The 21,949-nt window shown below is 37.0% G+C and overlaps 1 protein-coding gene across 1 annotated transcript in view; it reads right to left on the bottom strand.

Moving 5' to 3' along the window:
- The window catches only part of WDR79 (Telomerase Cajal body protein 1 homolog), a gene marked incomplete at its 5' end in the record, with an annotated part of 60,810 nt that extends 51,026 nt beyond the window's left edge, over window positions 1–9,784 (bottom strand). Inside the window, 3 exons of the mRNA XM_083122681.1 lie at window positions 2,543–2,629; window positions 6,609–6,815; window positions 9,300–9,784. Of these exons, the coding sequence (XP_082978807.1) occupies window positions 2,543–2,629; window positions 6,609–6,815; window positions 9,300–9,784 (779 nt within the window). The remainder of the gene's footprint in view (window positions 1–2,542; window positions 2,630–6,608; window positions 6,816–9,299) is intronic.
- Between the last annotated feature and the right edge of the window lie 12,165 nt (window positions 9,785–21,949).

Raw genomic sequence — 21,949 nt, 5'->3', positions numbered from 1 at the left:
AAGCAAGGAGGGCCAAAAGGGCTAAGTAAAAATCAAATAAGGTAAAAGGAAACACTCACCGGACAGTAGGAAAATTCAAAATTTTCGCTAATTTATAGCATCATCGGTGTGAGAAGAAACAGAAGACGGAACCGGAAGTTGGGGTCCTGCAGAGTTGCCAGGTCCCCATTGAAGAAGAAGCGGTGCGTAGAACGAAAAAAACACTGTTTCGTCACCAGGCTCGTCGTAAACTGTGAGTGGGGAGGATGAGTTGGGAGGGAGGGCGGGAGGGTGGTGGGTGAGGGTTGGGCATTACTGGGTGGCCTTGTTCAGGCCAGGTGGAGTGGTTGCACTCATGGCCGATATATAGGCCCTTTCCCATCTTTTGCGAACAGAGGTGTTGGCTGGTTGGGGTAGGAGGTGGATGATCGCTACCCGGAAGCAGTCGTTGAAACTGATGTTGTGGTGGTTGGTGTGGATGGCGACAGTGAAGTCCAGGTTGTGGGTGGAGGAGCGGTGGTTATTGATGCGGAGGTTGAGGGCCGTTGATGTTTCCCCCAGGTAAAAATCACCACAGATGTTGCAGGTGAGGATGTAGATAAGGTTTGAAGGTCCCTTTGGGATGGAGGGTAAATTTGCCAGTGGCCGTGTGCACCTGGAGGGTGTGAGAAGTGATGAGGATGGGACAGGTCTTGCACCTGGGTCGGTTGCATTTATGGGCAGGGGGGTGTTGGATGTGTGGTGAAGGAGTGTTGTGGACCAGGATGTTTTGGAGGTTAGGGGGGCGTTTGAAAACCACCCTGGGTTTGTCGGGAAATATGTTTTTGGTTTCGGGATCACTGTGGAGGATTGGGAGAAGAGAGTGCAGTGTGTGCCTGATTTTGTTGAGGTGGGGATGATATTGGGTGATGAGTGCAGGTGGGTTGGTGGCAGCAGGTTTCTTGGTGGTAGTGGTATGGGAGGCAGCTCGTGATATTTGCTTGGTGACCAGGATGGAGGGATATCCACGGTTAACCAGGGCCTGGTGTAGGCGGAGGTTATAATTCTGGCGGGAGGTGGGTGAAGTGTTAAGGCGCTGTCCCCTGAGGGCCAGAGAGAATGGAATTGCTTTTTTGGTGTGGAACGGGTGGGAGCTGGAGAAGTGTAGGTATTGCATGTGGTTGGTGGGTTTTATGTGGATGGAGGTAGTCAGGTGTCCTCCCTCGATGTGCACGTCCACATCCAGAAAGGTGATCTGGTTGGGGGAGTGTGTCCAGGTGAATTTTAGGGAACGGAAGTGGTTGAGTTGGCCAACATCTGTGGTGATTTTTACCTGGGGGAAACATCAACGGCCCTCAACCTCCGCATCAATAACCACCGCTCCTCCACCCACAACCTGGACTTCACTGTCGCCATCCACACCAACCACCACAACATCAGTTTCAACGACTGCTTCCGGGTAGCGATCATCCACCTCCTACCCCAACTAGCCAACACCTCTGTTCGCAAAAGATGGGAAAGGGCCTATATATCGGCCATGAGTGCAACCACTCCACCTGGCCTGAACAAGGCCACCCAGTAATGCCCAACCCTCACCCACCACCCTCCCGCCCTCCCTCCCAACTCATCCTCCCCACTCACAGTTTACGACGAGCCTGGTGACGAAACAGTGTTTTTTTCGTTCTACGCACCGCTTCTTCTTCAATGGGGACCTGGCAACTCTGCAGGACCCCAACTTCCGGTTCCGTCTTCTGTTTCTTCTCACACCGATGATGCTATAAATTAGCGAAAATTTTGAATTTTCCTACTGTCCGGTGAGTGTTTCCTTTTACCTTATTTGATTTTTATATATATATATATATATATATATATATGGGAGGCTGAATTTTGTACCCCCCCAAATGAAAAACGTTCCTGCGCCACTGCATGCCATCATGCACTACAACCATAAACAGAACATAGATAGTGGGCAGGCACACCATGCCTGGCTTCCATTACTGCAGCAATTAACACCGGTGAACAGGAGACGACATATACACAGACATACAGGTGACAGCAGCACACCTAGTGGTTGTTTTAGGAAAAAACAACAGAAACTCGCCAAGCAACAACACACTGAATTCCAACGAGGATGGTGGCAGTGGCTACCGAAATTAATAGAAAATAATGTAAAACAGCTTCGAGGAAAACGTGAGTACCTTAATTAGCCATGTGAATGCTGTACTGGACTTCACAACATGTTTCTTTTAATTTCATTTGTTTGACACTTCCATTCATCAAAGTATTGGGTAATATAACTAATGACAATACTAAATTAAATCTGTGGTTTTGCAGGAAGAAAAATCAAAGGTTTGGCATTGTAAGTATGGTTATAATATTGTGAAGGCAAAGTTTCATATTTCCATGTTGCATATGCTGAAATATAAAAATTCAGGTTTGCAGAGCTGGTAAAACTGATTATAACTATGTGGCAAGAAATATGAAAGAGGGGGACAGCCTACCATGTTTGGAGGAAATGGACGAATTCCGTATATGCAAACATCTTCAATAACAAATGTATCCAGAAACCTCAGAATATACTTACAAGTTAAATGACATGTATGAACACCTTAATTCACCAGTAAAGGCATCGAACAAATGAAGTGGACTGTCTTGGGACGAACTGATCAAACTGGTAATGGAAGATAAAGTATATTATTTTCTTTTTATTACTAGTAATATTAATAAGGTATAGACAAGACATACAAACATACTAAAATCGGCAACATTTCAGAAATATCGTTCCTACTTTCAGTTGAAAACAAAAAACAGACAAGTAAGACTAATGTAGTAGCCACACTGGATACTATGCTACACAGAGAAAAACAGCAGCCTTGAAATTGCATGGTAGCAGCCACACCAATAATAGTTGGCTACATTTGCGATGCTGCAATTCTGCTGTATCTTATGATATTTGGAGCTGCAATCTTTTAAAACTGTCACCAGGCCAAGCATGTGCAATGCAGAGACAGTCGATCACAATGTGTAGGCTAAGTAGAAGAATTCCATGATGTTTCTTATACATGATTAAGTTGGCATAATGATTCATAGATGTAGATGCACACCATTCTTAATACGTGGGTTGTAAATAAAGTAGTGGCAACACTGTCAGGAAAAGGTAATGACACCGTGCATGTGCTATCAGACAGTGAGCAATGTCAGTTTGGAGCCATGCTGATGTGTGGTGTCAAAAGTGGTCGGTGCAGGAAGTGCTGTTGTGTATGTAGGAGGTTGAAATGAACACCATTTTCTGTACTGCTCTAAAACATGTTTACAAAGGTAGGACAGTGATTGTGGATCAAAATCCAGGTTTGATCACGACAAAAATGCACAAGAATCTGATCAAAACTTGCATGAAGCCTGAAGCAACAATAACTAGCCTTACCTGATGGTTGCACAATGGTGACAATATCGAGAACCCAGCATAATGCAATTTTCCTCATGTTGAGGTTGTTCTCACAGACGCATCGCAACCTAAAGAAATGCACTTATCCATTATGCAACCATCAGATATGGCTAGGTATTGTTGCTACAGGCTTCATGCAAGTCTTGCTGATGTGCATTTTTTCCACAGGCAACCTGGATTTTCATCCACAATCAATGTTCTAACTTTGTAAACATGTTTTAGAGCAGTACAGAAAATGATGTTCACTTCAACGTAGTACATACACCACAGCACTCGCTGTACCGACTACTTTTGGCACTCCACACATCGACATGGGCCCAAACTGGCATTGCTCACTGCCTGATAGCACAAGCACGGTGTTATCACCTTTTCCTGACAGTGTTACCACTACTTTATTTACAACCCACGTAAGTGACAAAAGATTACCAAACTAAAATAGCATATAATTTAGCTTTGTCCTCAAACATTTGCATCAAATGTTGACATTCTGTAAAAAAATTGTATTTAAAGTTACTCTATCTTAACATAAACGTCTATTTCTAAGGGTACACTGGAATGAGAGTGGTTTATGGAAAGTGTAAACATTTTCAAATGCTAAGAACTCAGAACATGTAAGTGATACCAGATACAAACCCATATGTAAAATGTGAAACAGTAGTTAAATGACTTTCTCTCTGTCTTATGTTTTACTGTAGGTTGCATGCTTAAAAAAAATCAACAATCCTTACTTAGTTTGCATCCCTACTTGCCATTCAAAACAACCAAACAATCAAAGATAGATTTAAACATATTGCACATAAAAGATGTAAATTAACAAGATCTTTCACTTCAATCAGATTTTAACTTACAATAACAGTTTCATTTATATATTTATTTATTTAACAAAGAATTCCAAATACAGCATTAGCCATTTTACATTGGAATGTATAACAGTGGGAAAAGATTTTTTGATTGATTGAGTTGGTGTTTTAAGTCCACCTTATGCACAGTAAGGCTAATCGGGACTGGAACTACAGTTTGAAGTGGGATCCGAACCACTATGAGCCTTCACCGGGTATCAAACCCGAGACCCCTTGATTACAAGGCGACGAAGCTACCACTGCGCCATCGGGAAGGAGCAGTGGGAAAATAACAACATAAACAAAAAAATTACATCCAATAAAGAATCTTACACATTTTTGTACAATAGCCTTTTGAAACATGCCTGATTTTCAAAAATGTCTATCTGGCCTGTTAACTTGTTGAATTGGCTGGTTAGTCTGTATAGTAATGAACGCTGTATGAGGAATAACCTTGACTTCTGAGTAGCAAAAAGTTTAGTGCTTCTTGTTGTGCGAGAAAAGGTGTGTTTTTATACTTGTAATAACCATAGACTACAAGAGAATGCTTAATATATTAAATTTTTGATCCCTTGTGACTGCCAACATGGGGTACATTCAATCAGTATGCAAGTGTGTTTCTAATTGGGTTGAGAGGTAACTATGGATGCTGATTAAAGACAGACAAAGATTGCAACTGATTGTTAACGAAGAAGTAGCATAATGTAACAGACTGATATTTCACCAAACAACACACAAGATGATACACACAGATTAACGGGAACCATGGTTCTGTCAGTTTATTATTATTTTTTTGTACACAATGTAAACAGCAGCAACAAATCATTGTTAAAATTTATTGCCACTCCATGGAATGCATCTTCCCTAAATCATGAACTGTGGTGAGATGGTCATGGAAATAATGTTAATGAGCATCATCAGCATTGCATAGTACAGCTAGCTAGTACAGTACCTATTGTGGCCACAACATTAAGTTCGAATATAATCATACATCGACTTTTATTTTATTTCATTATGTAATGCAAAAACAACACGAGCAACAAGAAGAGCTAATTTGTTTAATTCATTTAATTCAACAAAACAACCCACACTTCAACATTGCATTAAAAAAGTGTTTAAAGGCTTGTAACAACTGTAAGCACAAAGAATACCCACATTTTAGTACACCTAACACAATTTAATGTATAGTGTTTCACCTTTTAATATGCATGTCCTCTTAAAATTCAAATTACCATTATTTTAGTCAGCAGGTCTTGATGAAACTTGGTAGAACCAATCAATCATTGGTGGTAAAACACAACATAAATTTTTCATCTCTACCTTCCTTGATTTCAACTTTATACCCCTTAGGCATTTAGGGAAATCTTGTTAACTTCTGTTTCCAAATCCTTCAATGCAATCTGCACTTCATTACCAAACACATTTGTTATCCCTCACAAGTCATTATTTTTTTTCATACCACCATTATGATTTCAGCTCATCTTGCATTGTCTTATTTTGCATCACTTTTCTACTATTCTTAGCTAATCGTGCTGATAAGGATGAATGATGCTTGGATGAAATTGAAAGGCACACACAAAGGAAAATCTACACTTGGACTCAAGCCTTGTATTAGTATTTGTAGTTTGGATAATTAATATTGCTTTTCTTCCACTTTTGGCTATCAAAATGATCGTGAGTGATGATTACATGAAACTAATAAAAGGAAACTCACAATAAATATCCATGTCCCAGCAGGAACCTGAACCCAGGAACTTCATGGTGCGATTAAGTACACACACTCACCACAGAACCGGCCAGATTCAAACCTTTAGAGATAGCATCATAATCAATAAAAGATAGAAAACACCAATTTGGTTTATATTATATTAACATTTCTGCCACAATTAGCTAATCAGGGTGTAAGGCACAACCCTTTCTGAAGAAACCCACATGTCAACCCTCTCTTCCACATAGCGCACCCTGGACAGCATTTTGCAGATTAGCAAGGCTCTGGTTCCTGGACTCTTTGCTAATATACGCCTCTGTGAGATTTGTGCTGTGTACTGTCCACACGTGTATGTGATTGTCTTTTCATCAATTTCATCTTATCATCATTCATCCTCATTGTCGCAATTAGCCAAAAGTGACATAAAATAGCCAAATCAACAACGTAACTTGAAGATATTTTAGAAAACTGTGTGATCAATAGTGACACCTTCTGAGCTGTAACAACACATTTCTTATTACCATACATAGTCTATAGATAAATGCGGAATAAGTACTCTCAACCTATGAACTATGTTAGCAGAAATATAATTCCGGTATTTACATTCATATTAAATCGAGCCTACAAAAAGAACAAAAGTACAGCAATGGTTACTTACCAACATGATACAGGATCCCATGAATTCATTTTTGGATACCAGCAGAAATCATAAATTAGTCCACCTTCAGCCATTTTCAAGACAGATGTTAATTTAATTGCTTCATCCTCCGCAGATACATTCTTTGCAGAGAATTCTTGAGGAAAGTTAAATATCCGTAAAACATTATCATTACTATTTGTCATAATGCAGGAACCATCAGGAGCCCTGTAAAATAATACATTTCACACACACACATATTTATAAAGAGTGTTCTGTATAGGACGCCGAATTTGAATAGTGCTATTGTTTTGTTTCGAGGTTGGCAGACCTGTTCTTACCAATGTTGGCATCTGTTGTCATGCCAATCAATGTAGCCTCAATTGTTTTGACTCGTTTGTTGCGGTTTCCTTCCGAAAATCCTCGAATAAACCAGGAGCATGAAATCCATCCATCCGCTGAGAATGACTGTGAGGTGTGGGTTTTGTCAGGTGGAGTGTGATCTTACACCCTGTGATTTCTTCTTATGGGGTTTGTGAAATCACAGGTGTACGCCAACCACAAACCCCTTTTGCAACTGAAGGCGGAAATCATACGGGTGATTGGAGGCATTGGGAGAGATATCTGCGAAAGGGTTATCAATAATTTTGTGGAGCATATAAATGCATGCAGACTCAGTAGGGGTGGACATATGCCTAACATTGTCTTTCATACGTAAATGGAAGATGTTATTGCTTACATATATGTGAAATATAACTATTTTCATGATATTTTCCCAATTTTTACTTAATTTCTAATTCGGTGTCCTATACGGAATACCCTATATTCATGCTGGGCCAATATGGATGTATCACTATCATCCAAAGTATTGGTTGGAATTTATTACTTTTTATTTTGTATTATATGTATTTTATTATAATTAATTATCACCGATACTAGTCAATATTTTTCTGGTATTTTGTATGTTCCACAAAAATGCTGCATGGCATTAGTTTCAAAACAGATAATACCAGGTGGTTATAATTAAAGTGACGGTGTTCAGAGTGGTACAGCACGGGCTGTAATGAGAGTAGCAGTCTGAAACTTCGTAGATATGCTAATGAAGCAATGCGCTTGCGAATTATGCAAAAAAAATTAGTTACAATTCTCGCCACCAGGGTAAAAAATGGTGCTGTAAGCAGTCAAAACGTGGAATTTTCCGTAACTCTGACGTCAAAGTCGGTGATATTGCCTAACCATTCTGTGAGCTCCCTGCTTGTTGTTGGTGATGCTTGTTGCTTTTTCCTTTAGTAATGTTCATGTAATTCGAATGGTGAAATTGTAGCGATATTTTATTACAAAGAGTATTGTTTTCTGCGATTTATAGTGCCTTTTTCCTGTAACTATACCACGTTTTGACTGCTTACAGTGCCATTTTTTACCCTGGTGGTGAGAATTGGAACTATTTCCCCCTCCCCACAATTCGCGAGCACATTGCTTCATTAGCATATCTACGAAGTTTCAGACTGCTACTCTCATTACAGCCCGTGCTGTACCACTTTGAACACAGTCACTTTAATTATAACCACCTAGTACATTGTACAAAATTTCACCACTTCCTAATGAAAACACAAGGAATGAGGGGAGAGATGTTACCTTGAATGTTTCTGGTGCACTTCTACAGAGTTTACAGGGAAGGGAGAATTACCAGGATATTCAAAAATTTTAAATGGTTAAGGTGATTAAGTGACACTTCATTTGATATGTCTCTTAATTTCAAAACCTTTGCAGGGAAATTTTTGTGGTTTGGTCAAAGGTTTTTGAATGGGTCCTTAAAAACTGCTTTACAGTTTTGAAGAATCTCTAACTTTGTAACATGCTAATATTTTCACAACAAATAACAAAGGCAAAATCACATAGAAATGCATACGACAAGTTAAATGGTATTTGGAAAATGTGTGGTGCCTTGAGAGTTCCTTGAAATGTCAATAGAATAGAATAGAGTAACAACTTGTTTCGACAGGTCTCTTAATTACAAAGAAATTATTCAGGTAACATTTTTTACTATTTGAAAGCGTACCCAAAATCATTGCATGCTTAGATTCATAACAAACTATTATTCTGGATATGAAATAAGAGAATGCATAAAATATTGATTACTTTTACATTTTTGAATCTCAATAGTTGTTTGTCTAAGTTTTACAAATACATGAAGTGTTACAATACTTTCTTTTGTTACAAAATTACGTGAAAATGAAAAACAAAACATAAAAAAGAAAGTTTGTCCATTTGAATATAGTGGCTTGTCGCACAAAATGTTTTGTACAAAAATTATCTTGAAATTGAGAGGGTGGCCAAAAATATATCAGTTTTTAAGACCCACTTTATCATTTGAAAGTTTTGAGCCCCCACCAGTATCACGTTAGGGGTGGGGGGCACCACTCACTCCTGGGCTATAAAAACACACATGTATAATTGAGGTTCCACTCTATTCATAATTATGAAGACATTAAACAGTTAAAATTAGAAAGTAAACAGATCATTTGAAGGCTAATCACTTTCCGGATTTTAGAAATTCAATCCAAGGACGCTGCCAATAATTCTTTCTGCCTGTCACAAGCTGAAGAACCCTGCTTATGCATTCAAAACATAAATTGACCAATACGTAATCACAATGTATAAGTTATCTGCAAAGTCAAACTTCGTACTGTAAATAGTGCAACTTAATCTTACCATTTGCATCCTCTTGTGTAGCAATCTTTCGTATCTCCTATGGAAAACTCCTCCCATGCTTCTGCAACTTTCTTCACAGGCAGATCAAAATTATATGAAATGGTAGCACATGTATTTAGTCTTTGCTCTTCACTATCCACATTCACCACTTCAGTCTTAAATGATGATGTATCTGTGTCTAATGGCTCTTGAGACTCGTAAACTTTCTTGCATGAGGTATCTTCTTCTGTGTCTGCTTTTCTCTTCAAATCAGGATATGGTTCTACTATAGAATCATTTCCTTCATTCACATCTGACTGTGCTTTAATTTTACTTTCATCAGCAGATACAACAGTACCACAAGAAGTACCTACATATTCAATCAAAGATGTTTCACTGTCTTTGTACTCTTGCTTTTCATTTAGTACTGTCTGTTCTTCTTTGGTTGCACCTTCATCTTCTTTACAATATTTTAGTGAATCATCTCTATTGATTTTATCACTAAAACCTACACTTAGCGCATTTTCACCTACACTTAGCGCATTTTCAGTGTTCCCAAACCCTGGACTACTACTCAATACTGATTGAGCATTTTGTTCAAAAATTAAACTATCTACAGTTACAGACATATTTTTAGGAAATTCTGCAACATTACTAGAAGTGTCAGTAACATCATTGCAACTTTGTTTCACTATGCTAGTACACTTATTATCTCCAAGAGTTTGGCAATTTGATTGCCAGGTAGGTAAACAAGTGACATCATACGTACTTTCACTGGTTACAGATGCAGTTTCAATTTTTTCATTGTTAACTGAAGAGGACAAAACTGAATCGGGTGGTAATTCCATGATTAAGTTTTGTTTCACATCACACTACAGACCTGAAAAGAAATTTGAAACATAAATAAGAAACCATTTTAGCAAGGGAAATAACATTGTCATTCTTCATTAAGTCATTACTCAGTTAACTGAGCAAAAATTAATAGGTACTAAAATCTAAAAATTTGGTACATAATAGTAACTAAAAAGAAAAATAAACTACAGTAAGCACTAAATTACAGTAAACCCTTGTTAACACAAACTCGCTTAAGACGAACACTTGGTTAACATGAACAAAATGTTGGTCCCGGCGGGGATGTATTATATCTTATAGAAAGTTTTATCGGTTAACATGATCTCCTTTAACACGAACTTTCAAAGTTTTTCATAATTTTTTTCTGTTGTTCCTCTGCTAGGTATGTAAGAAATCGCTCAACAATCTCTATCATCTTGTCAACAATCAACTTATACAGTATTGTAACCAAGAGATTCAGATTAACAGTGTGTTCAAATGTGTTTTCTATTCTTTAAAACATAGCCAGTACGAGTAAGATCGAGATTAAAGGTTCACTTTTTTTCCCCCAAATGCAACAAGTCGTCTTCAGGGTTTGGACCAAGGCATTATTGCTCTTATGAAGAGGTCTTATCGCAAGCGATTTGTGAGAGCTGCAATTCAAGCTGCTGAAAAGATGATGACGGAAACCCCAAGTTGGAGTGTGCTTGATGCAATAAAAGCTATTGCTGCATCCTGGGAATCTGTGTCATCACAACACATACAGAACTGTTTTAGCAGATCCTGGAGACATAACAACGTTAATCCTGATACCACTTCACCTGACAAATGGGATATTCTACAAGACGTTGCGAACCCTGAAGTTAGTTTTGAGGAATTCGTTAGTGCAGATGACTATGTTGCCATGTGTGCTCCAGTGGAATCTGATGTACAAGCAGTTGCATGAGGTGCAAGAAATGTCATCAGAAGAAAGTGAGGAGGACAATATCATTCCGCCCACCCAGCAGGAAGTGTTAACCACGTGGACACTTTATAACATTTTGCTGCAACATCCGAATTGACCGCTAGTTCTACGGAAATTATGAGTACCGTTGGGCATGAAGTAACCAGGTATTTGCGTTCCTGTCTGCAACAGTGCAATATACAGGAATTTTTCACCAGAAAATGATCTGCGAGTACTTTTGTTAAAAGTTAATTACTGTAGTAATGTAGTAGTGTTTTCTATGATTAAGATGACATACATGATACGTATTGTAAATGGTTAATGTGTAGAAAGAACTTTATTGCAACAATAAAATTTGAGTCTCCGGTTAGCATGAATTTTTTAAACACAAACTCGGTCCCTTGGGGTTCGTGTTAACGAGGGTTTACTGTAAAATATTGTGAAATAGGGCTGAAACCAATTAATCGGTATTGGCCATTGTAGGTATATTGGCATATCGGTAAAATTACTGATACTATTACCAATCCAATATATATAAATATCATATAATTTAGTGCAAAATTCTGCCATTTTGTTGTAATTTTTATGGACAATCTCCATGCCCTTCTTTCTTAAAAAGGAAATGTCTAAATATTCAACTTCTTTTGCACTGCAGTCACCTCAAAACACACAATTATTAAGGAGATCAATTAACATTTCAGGTTCTTCAAGGACCATTTCTAATTTTATATCAGATCAGTAGAATATCGGTACCTTATTGGTATCGGCCCATCCCTACTGTGAATACTGAACAACACTAAGTTCACTATCTCTCATGCAAAATTTAGTATCCAAACCATCCTTCAAAACTTTAATGCACAGAAATGTTGTGATATGAGCACAAGATTTGAGAACTTTACGTTAACAGTAACCATAAATGTTACTTATGTATATTTTTCAAAACAGGAAATACTTAAAAATTGCTTTTCTAATCTTCTGAAATAATAAATAGTTTTAATTTATTTTGCCAAAACAAATTCCCTGATATTTTTAGACTTTCCAGGTAAAGGTACGTATTTCGAGAAGCATTGCCCAAAACAGGCGACTTCAACTACGAACGATGCAAAAATCATCAACGTTGATTTCTCATGGATTGTTTTCCAAGGAAGATGACAGTAGCCTACATGAGCATCCACACTTCTCACCAAGCAGCCGTTTTACAATAGGTTGACAGTTGTCCCAAACCCGGACTACTGCTAGATTTCAATGTGTGGTTCAAATGGGTTTCATGTCTGAGACAACATACTAAGTGATCAGTTGTTAGGGACATTAGGGATATTACTTTAATGCTTACAGCCTTAAACCTGACCTATACCTAACTTAACAACAAAAATATTTAGGAACATTTATTACTCCTAAAAGCCTTAAACCTGATCTTCTTAAACCTAGGTTAACAATTTAGTGTTACACACTCCATCATCATCATATCATGTAACATAGTAGCAGCAGCAGTCCATGTCCATTCACAAAGATATATATATATATATATAGTAGTTATGGAGGGAGAAGCTTCTCCACTAAATGCACAATAAATGATCACTATTGTATTAAAATAAGTGAGTAAAGACATGAATAGAAATCAAAATGTTAAGATTGCATAAGTACCGTATCACGCCGCAGGCGTGAGTCGAAACTAGGACCTGGGCATCATAAATGAATTAACTAATCATGTTATAACATGATTAACATGTTATCATGTTATAACATGAAAAAGAGCTTCTTAAAAGCTAATTATGACAGCAACCTTCAGCGAAGTTGGAAAACAACCACTGATATTGCATTAGGCCGACACAGTATGAAAATCAGGAAATCAGCTTCTTTCCTCAGATTCACCGTTGCCAAAGGACGTGACCGAGTCAACCGTCTTAACGGCAGATAGTTCGAATTTAATTTAAATAGGTCGTGAGAGAAATTTCCTTCTTAGTTGTCTATCGGTTTCTGCCAGGTGAAGTAGTTACAAAATAACTCCGTTTCTAGTTGCTTTCCGTTTACGTTGAATCCAGTTATCGCAAGAGAGCTCCACAGTTGTCATAAGTTTAGAAAAAGGAGCGAATGAACGATCGGGAAGTTAAAGTTTATCGTTTAGATTATCGGTCTACGAAAGTACAGAGTTTGAAGCTTGGAGTTGCTCCCTCGACCGATTTATTACAGAGTAGGGCCACATCGCAACAAGGACCAGCAGAGAAGAGATTGCAGCAGAACTACAGGTAAACGAACATTCCTTATGTCTCTCCTCACCCTACCTGTCCAGTCGATAGAAGTGTTTTTATAAGAAATTGTGTTTAGTGCTTCATTTATCAGGGGTGTAACCCCCTTACCCTTTATGTTCCTCTCGCCTAGCAAGAGAGTGGCCAAAGGCTGTCATAGCCTATCAAGGATCCCTCAAATATTTGGTCTTAAGACGTGGTGGAGGTGCGGGACACTCAGACAAGGAAAACAATTATTCGACGGTGGGATAGAAAAAATATTCGAACGTTCTGACGAAGGGGGTAGAAAACATCTATATGGCATATAAGGTTGGGTGAAAAATACTCAACAGAGATGTGCAGGAGTGGTTTCAAACCGGAATTTGGAAGCAAAAACTCAAGACATTTATCATGAACCGCATGTAGACTGTTGCTACGGAATTTTAATCAGATGAAGCTGGTTGGTTCCGGGTTCAAAACCAGTGGTACAGGAAATATCCTGTTAGCACTGCATTCCAAAAAATTAAGATCAAAATAGTTATTGGGAGGTTGGTCACTAACACGTCATGGAGTGGAATGTCACGGAGAAGTGAATTGTTCAATTGCTGTAGCACCAATGTCAGGTCTGTCCAGCCTGGAAATACTAGACCCGTGAAGTTAATAGACTCGTCCGTAAACATTTTAACCGCACAGGGTTCGATGTATGCGTCGACCATAGGTCAAGTGTGCATTATTTCATCGTCAAAAATCAAATCATGAAAAAATAAGTTGGTCAACTAACTAACTAACTAACTCTCTAGCCTTCTTAAACCCGAAGGTTCATGGCTGCAGAAACACAGGCCTTCCATCTGTCCCTATCTTGAGCAAGATCTCTATACTCCTTTCCATCCCTACCGATTTCCTTTAGGTCCATCTCAACGTTGTCCCTCCATCTTCGTCTTGGCCTTCCTACAGGTCTCTTACCACCTGGTTTCCCAACAAGAATCCTGTAAACTCCTCTTTCCTCTCCCATTCGTGCCACATGGCCTGCCCACCTAAGTCTTCTTGATTTAATTATTCTAATAATATCTGGACATGAATACAAATTATGTAGTTCTAAATTATGTAACCTTCTCCACTCACCTGTCTCCTCATCCCTTTTAGGTCCAAATATTTTCCTAAGGATCTTATTTTCAAATACTCTCCATTTATGTTCCTCTTTCAATGTAAGGGACCAAGTTTCACATCCATATAATACTACAGGCAAAATTACTGTTTTATATATTTTAACTTTTAGTTTCTTAGATATTAAACGAGAAGACAAAAGTTTATGAAGAGAGAAGTAACATGCATTTCCTGAATTAAGCCTACTTTTTATTTCCTCTTTAATATAATTTTCATTTGTTAATATTACTCCTAAGTATTTGAATTTGGAAACTGGTTCAAACGAGTTGTTATCAATAATTAGATTTTGATTATTACCTAACACTTGGTTTCGGCCTGTAAGCATATATTTAGTTTTCTCTTTGTTAACCTCCAAACCTATCTCTTTAGCAGTTTTGAAAAATATTTTAGCATTATTCTTAATTGTATTCACATCATCCCCCAGTAAGTCTACATCATCTGCATATGCTAACAACTGAGTCACACTATTTAATTTTAGTCCTTCGTTAGTTTCTTTTACCTTCCTAACAGCATATTCTAAGGCAAAATTAAAGAGCAATGGAGATAATGCATCTTCTTGTTTTAACCCATCATGAATTGTAAATGTGTCAGACATATTAATACCCACACAAATTTTACTTTCTGTTTCACTGGTGCATATTTTTATCATACTAACAAGCTTCTTAGGTATTCCAAACTCTACTAATATATTATATAATTTATCTCTTTTGACCGAATCATATGCTTTTTTGAAATCAATGAATAGCTGATGGACATTTTGATTATATTCCCACTTTTTTTCAAGTGTCTGTCTGATGTGAAAAATTTGATCTGTAGTTGATCTGTTACGTTTAAATCCACATTGATAATCACCTATAATTTCATTAGCATATGGGGTTAGTCTTGTTAAAAGAATGTTAGATAATATTTTATATGTTGTTGAGAGTAGAGAAATTCCACGGTAATTATTGCAGTTCATTTTATCACCTTTTTTAAACACAGGAACAATTATGGATTCTTTCCACTGTTGAGGGATTTCTTCTTTATTCCATATTAAACAAATTAATTTATGAATTTGACATATTAATGAATTTCCACCATATTTAATTAACTCAGCTGGTATTAAATCAATGCCAGGTGCTTTGTTATTCTTTAGCCTTTTAATAGCATCTTTAACTTCAGTCAAGTTAGGTTCTGGAACTAAAGGTTCTGCTGTGTGAACTTCATTTACTTCTGATTTATCTCCTACATGGACATTTAAAAGGTCATTAAAGTAGTTCTTCCATCTATTTAGAATATCCCTTGGGTCAGCTAGAAAATCACCGTCTTTATCTTTTATCAAGTTTACTTTAGGTTGCCACCCCTTTCTAAATTCATTTACACCTTTATATAAATCTCTGATATTTTTATTTTTGCTGTTTGTTTCAATTTCGTTAATTTTGCTTTTCAAGTAATCTCTTTTTTTACTTCTAAACGTGCGGTTAACTTCTCGCTTTATTCTATTATAATTGCTTAGATTTGTATCATCAGAGTTATTTAACCACCTAAGTCTAGCCTGATTTCTTATTTCTATTAGATTATGACATTCATTATCAAACCATGGCTTACTTTTTCTCGGTTTATTGTATCCTATACTTTCTTTAGCTGCTGATTCTATTGCATTACGTATGTGCTCCCAATTCTTATTTACGTCTGTTTCATTTATATTTTCATCATCATTTAAATCCTGCAAAACATCAAATCTATTTGACAGTTTAATTTGGTAATCTTTCTTAATTCTTTCATCAGTAAACTTTCCTGTATCAAATTTTAGAACTTTTAGATTTTGTTGCTTATGATTTATCACTGAGAGTCTTTCTCTTAATTTAGCAATTACTAAATAATGGTCACTGGCACAGTCAGCACCTCTATGCGTACGAACGTCAATTATACTAGTATGCCTTCTCTTATCAATGAGAATATGATCTATCTGATTATGAGTTTTACCATCTGGAGAAGACCAGGTATATTTATGGATATCTTTATGTTTAAAAGTAGTACTTTTCACAATTAAATTCTTGGAGGTTGCAAAAGTAATCAATCTTATACCATTATCATTACTTAATTCATGAAGACTTTCTTTACCAATCGTGGGTTTAAATGTCTCTTCTTTGCCAATCTGTGCATTACAGTCACCTAACAGAATTTTCATATCATACTGAGAAAATTTATCAAAGACCTGTTCTAACTCTGCATAAAAATCATCTTTAGTATTATCATCTTTATCTTCCGTTGGTGCATGTATGTTTATTAAAATAATTTTACACCACCTACCCTGTAAAACTGCATATGATATCCTATCATTAATAAATTCTACTGTTTTAAGAGCCGAGATAATTCTGTTATTTATGAAAAAGCCTGTTCCAAAATTATGATTTTCAGTACCACCATAGAAAAAAGTATAATTTTTAGTTTTACAATTCCCTTCTCCTGGCCACCTAACTTCCTGGACAGCTACTACATCTAATTTATACTTCACTATCTCATTAACTGTACACTGAAATGCCCCAGGCCGGTAAAGGCTCAGAACATTCCAGGTGCCTAATTTAATATCCTTATTCCTAACGTAGATCTTATCCTTAGTCCAGGGACCTCCCAAAGTAGTCCCCACCCGGAGATCCGAACGGGGGACTATTTTACCTCCGGAATATTTTACCTTGGGAACATCCATGGCCTTATATTTCTGTTTCTTGACATGTCTTTTTACAGTGCAGAGTTGTCAGCTCTACGCCTAACCCCCAATATGAATGGAGGAACTACTACACATGACATATTACTAACTACATGTTGAATAATGAACCAACAATAAAAATTTCAGAATATTGATAAATTTTAATATGCAGGCTGAGCCTAAAAGAAATACACAGTTTCAAAGTTTTACAGAAACAAGAGATTTAATAACATGGCTGAAATACTTACATGGTTGAACAGTATGTCCTGAAGTTTACACGGAAATAAGTTGGTCAAATTGACTGTAATTCAAGAAAACAGTGTGACCGGGAAGTACATCAATAGTGCGATGTGTATGGATTCTACCGTTAAGGAGCTGAGATGAAATGATTTACCAACACCTGCTATAAGTATGCCGTGACCAATGTTTACGGAGCTCGGGGCCAGAGGGTGACTTTATTTCCATGGAACATCCTTCGGTGGAATTGTTATAAACTAACATTTGTAAACACGTGACGTGGGGATGTATCGACAGCTCCGTATGGTGACACACGTACAAGAAGTTAGTAAATTTACAAGCACTGGCGATAATTTCCACAAAATGGGGGGGGGGGGTGCCATTTTGCATAACCCGGTATGTCAATTCCGAAATTCGAATACGGGACCAGTGACCTTGCTGATACGAGCCCAAATTGATTGCATGGTACATGGGAGAAATTGCATCCAAAGGGAGCAAGGGAGTCTCCAGTAGGAGAGGAAATGAATTCGAATCTACGTCATAAGTGATCACGAAGACATTGGTCAGGGTGTAAAACAAACCAACATCAGTGGTGTACAGTGTGTCTTTAAATTGGGGGTGCCCTTGAATAAAAATGCAAAGCCAAGTCGGGGTAAGATTGATTGATTTAGTTTATTTTACTTCGCATTTTGTGCCTCTTGGCTAATTTGCGAAGATGGGATGAGTGATGAAATTGATGAATGGAAATTTACAAACAACCAAGCCTAAGCGGGATTCGAACCCAGGACCCATGGAGTCACAGCGCGATGTGCTAACCACTCGGCCAAAGGGTCTGGCAAGTCGGGGTAAGAATATGGTAGGATAATTTATTTAAGGACAGTTCCATAATTAAGAAGTCTAGTCGTTCCAGCAGCTTGGATGCCTGAAGCATAACTAAAATGTGCCTCTCTTCGGTATAAATATCACAGAATTGATTGATAAGTTCATCTTTTAGTTCCATAACGAAACGTTCCAAAATTAGCAAAATGTCATGTACTTTACTAAAGGCTTTGACTTGAATGTGTTTGATAAACTTTATTTCCTCAGCAATCATGTGTTGATTGTCTGCCAGTGTCATCATATCATGTAACATAGTAGCAGAAGCAGTCCATGCCCAAGACCCAAATTAATGTCCATTCACAAAGATTTATATATATAGTATTTATGGAGGGAGAAGCTTCTCCACTAAATCACAGTCAGTGATTACTATCGTATTAAAGTAAGTGAGTAAAGACATGAATATAAATCAAAGTGTTAAAATTGCATAAGTACCATGATTACTTCGGAATTAAACAATTAAAACTTGAGCTGAAAGAAATGGAGAAATACTTAGGCAACCAAACCTAAACCAGTCTAATCTACTGGTGAATATATTCAACAATCCTTCTCTCTTGTCTTGCATATTTCTGTTGGTTAACCTTATAACTAGGGCCCAGGACTTTATGTCATAACATTTTTTTATTTGGCATCAGATCAAATACTGAAGTGAGATCTTTACGTATCTGATGAAAATCAGCCGAAATAGACAAACTTGATAAGGCATATTTTGACATATTTTACAATTTCACGTTTTTACATTATTTCTTCAATTTTCTCGTAATAAGACAATTTTCTGTATAATTTCGTAATTGTCTTCCATATAATTGGTTAATTTATTCTTCATACCTTTAGCACAAAGGGTAGTTTATATTATCAATGGCAGGATAAGCAAATTATTGATGAAGAAATTAAAAGCAGATGCCGTATTTTCTTAACAACTAGTATTACAGAACAATAATACCCCCCCCCCCCTTCCTACGCTGTTTCTATCCCAACGACAATTGATAGCCGGGCGAACATTCAGTCATTATTGTACAGGCACGAGAATCAGTGGGCAGGAAGTAAAAAAGTTTCAATTGTTCTCATTTCTTTACCTTTTTTTCGCTTCTAACAACAATCAGTCAAAAGTAACATGGTACATTCCAGCACCTACTTTATCGGCTATTGAGTACGAGAGATTCAAGATCATGTCGTTTGAGCCAGGCACATTCTGTAAAAGTTCAAGTGAATAGAATGCCACGAACAGGAACTTTTGCGGCAAGCTTGTAAATGCATTGCAGAACGGAAACGTATTTAGTGTAACTTGTTCTGACAAAAATTTTGGAGGCTGTTTTTCAAATTCTATGGACTTAAAATCCTCCTAAAATGTTGTTGTTTAGTTTGCCTATGGATTGCTGCTACAAGACAATATGTGCATTGTGGAACGGAAATAATATTGAGTGTTTAATATATTCTGACAAAATTTTTTTGGCTGTTTTTCAGATTCTATATAGTTAGAACCTGCCCAAAAGAGTTGTGTTTGTGTATTGATTGCATAGATTTACCAGAGCTGTAGTGAGCTACCAATTATGATTTATTTTTCACAAAAGTGTAAATCTAACATAATAGTAAATGAAACGTACGATAATTGCAGTGAAACTCACAATATATTCAGTATTTTTTCATTACATTCTTCGGTTAAAGGGATTCTGACTATTTAATATGCCACCCTCACCCTAATTGATCTTCCGTGGAAGATACTGACTTCTCATATAATGAGAAATTCAAAAGTACTATTGTGCATATTTTTGGCTTTACTGGGAAGATTTCTGCATTTTCCAATTTTTATGTCTTAATTACATACATATTTTATAGTTTTATAAGACAAAGTCTTGGGCCCTACTTATAGGATAAGATCTATATTGCCATAAGACATTACAAGAATGTATCGACATCGTTAACTTTATTAATTTATACAATAAATAAAATAAATAACTAGGCTACTAGATTTCTTTGTAAAGACAAATTTTATGTATCAAGATCTCTAGTATAAATTTCTTTGAACAAATATTTCTGAAAATCTATTGAGTAGTACTATTCATTAACTTCATAGAGACACTTATTTTTCAAAATTTTTAAAATAAACTTTTAAAACTATTCATTTGTAGAGATTTTAAGTAGGCTATTGTGATAGTTGATTGTAAATTTTTGCCGCAACATAAGTCATATTTTTTTTGAGATTTACTGTGTTGGTATCTTCTTATACTTAGATTGTCTGGATTCCTTGTATTGTATTGGTGATTTATACAGTTTGTCAGAAACTTTTGTAAATTATTATGTACTAAATATAAGATCCTATAGATATACAGTGAAGGTAGACTGAGTACTCTTAACTTAACAAATAAAGGGCAACAGTGTGATTTAGGGGACTCCTTGCAGATTATTCTCACTGCTTTTTTTTTTTTAAATTTGTAACGACTGAAGATGACCTGACCCTTCTCCGATTTTCTTCATATTTGGCATAGGCTACTCACTAATTGAGGCCTCCTAATCATGAATCTGAAGTTAAAAGTTGTCGGAAACGTCTAGAAATTGCAAAATAAGTAAAAATAAGGCGTTAGTTTTCGGAATGGAAACCATCGAATTTCGTGATTTTTTTTTTTGTTTCACTAGCAAATATATAGGTAAAACTTCGATAGCGTCCCAACACCTCTCACTCGTTTATTTAATCATTTTTAACATTCGTACTTACCTAGGCCTCCCCCATGGCGCCGTGGTAGCGTCATTTCCTTGTAATCAAGGGGTCCCGGGTTCGATACCCGGTGAAGGCACAAGTGGTTCGGATCCCACTTTAAGCTGTAGGTCCAGTCCCGATTAGCCTTACTGTGCATAAAGTGGACTTAAAACACCAACTCATACTTACCTATTCTGCATTGCAAAAGATTCTTCAAGGTGCTATTTTGCATTTTTCACAAAAAGAGTTCAATTTTTGACATAAAGAGTAATTATTAAACCATTGAAGTTAGCCCCAAAAACCATTGATGTTAGCCCCACAAACCATCACGGGGACGAGGTATGCCTACAAGGTTAGGTTAGGCCTGTTAGGTTAGGTTCCATTAGCACTCATTTCGTTCAATTTAGCATATACGACAACATCGGTTTTTCTCGATGAAAGGAAAATACCAACAAGAACTTCTAAATGCTACAGAAACTCATTTCGGTAAGTAGTTTCTTGTGTAAAAATGAAGAAATCCTTTGGGATGCTATCGATGTTTTACTAATATATATATTCCTGATACTACCACGAAACAAAATTCTAACTATCCAATGGTTCGCAATTATTTTGCAATTTCTAGACGTTTCCGACAAATTTTAACTTCAGATTCGTCATTAGCAGGCCTCAATTAGTAAGTAGCGGAAACCGGGGCGGAACGGGGTACCCCCCTTTTCTGCGTTGTAAAGTGCTGCACTCTACTGGAATTTTTTTACTAGTTACTATTCCTCGCAAAGAATTGTGGGCAATCGGCAGTGATGGAAAAGCTGCGTCCGCATGTAGAGAATCTAGTAACCTACCTTTGTCTGTAGAATTAGAAGAATCGCATTGACTGGAAGTAAAGGTAAGTTGTACTGACTTTCTGTTTTACATGCATGACTAACATGTGTAATAGGTTGGAATGTTAGAAGAATGTAACCACGCGTTGCACGAACTGAGCCTCACTTATGAAAATGGCAGTTGCGGGGTGGA

The sequence above is a fragment of the Lepisma saccharinum genome, chromosome 5, assembly GCF_977018435.1.
Source record: "Lepisma saccharinum chromosome 5, izLepSacc3.1, whole genome shotgun sequence".
NCBI lineage: Eukaryota > Metazoa > Arthropoda > Insecta > Zygentoma > Lepismatidae > Lepisma > Lepisma saccharinum.
Note: the sequence above shows the minus strand (reverse complement) of the source record. Positions and strands in the feature narration are given on the sequence as shown.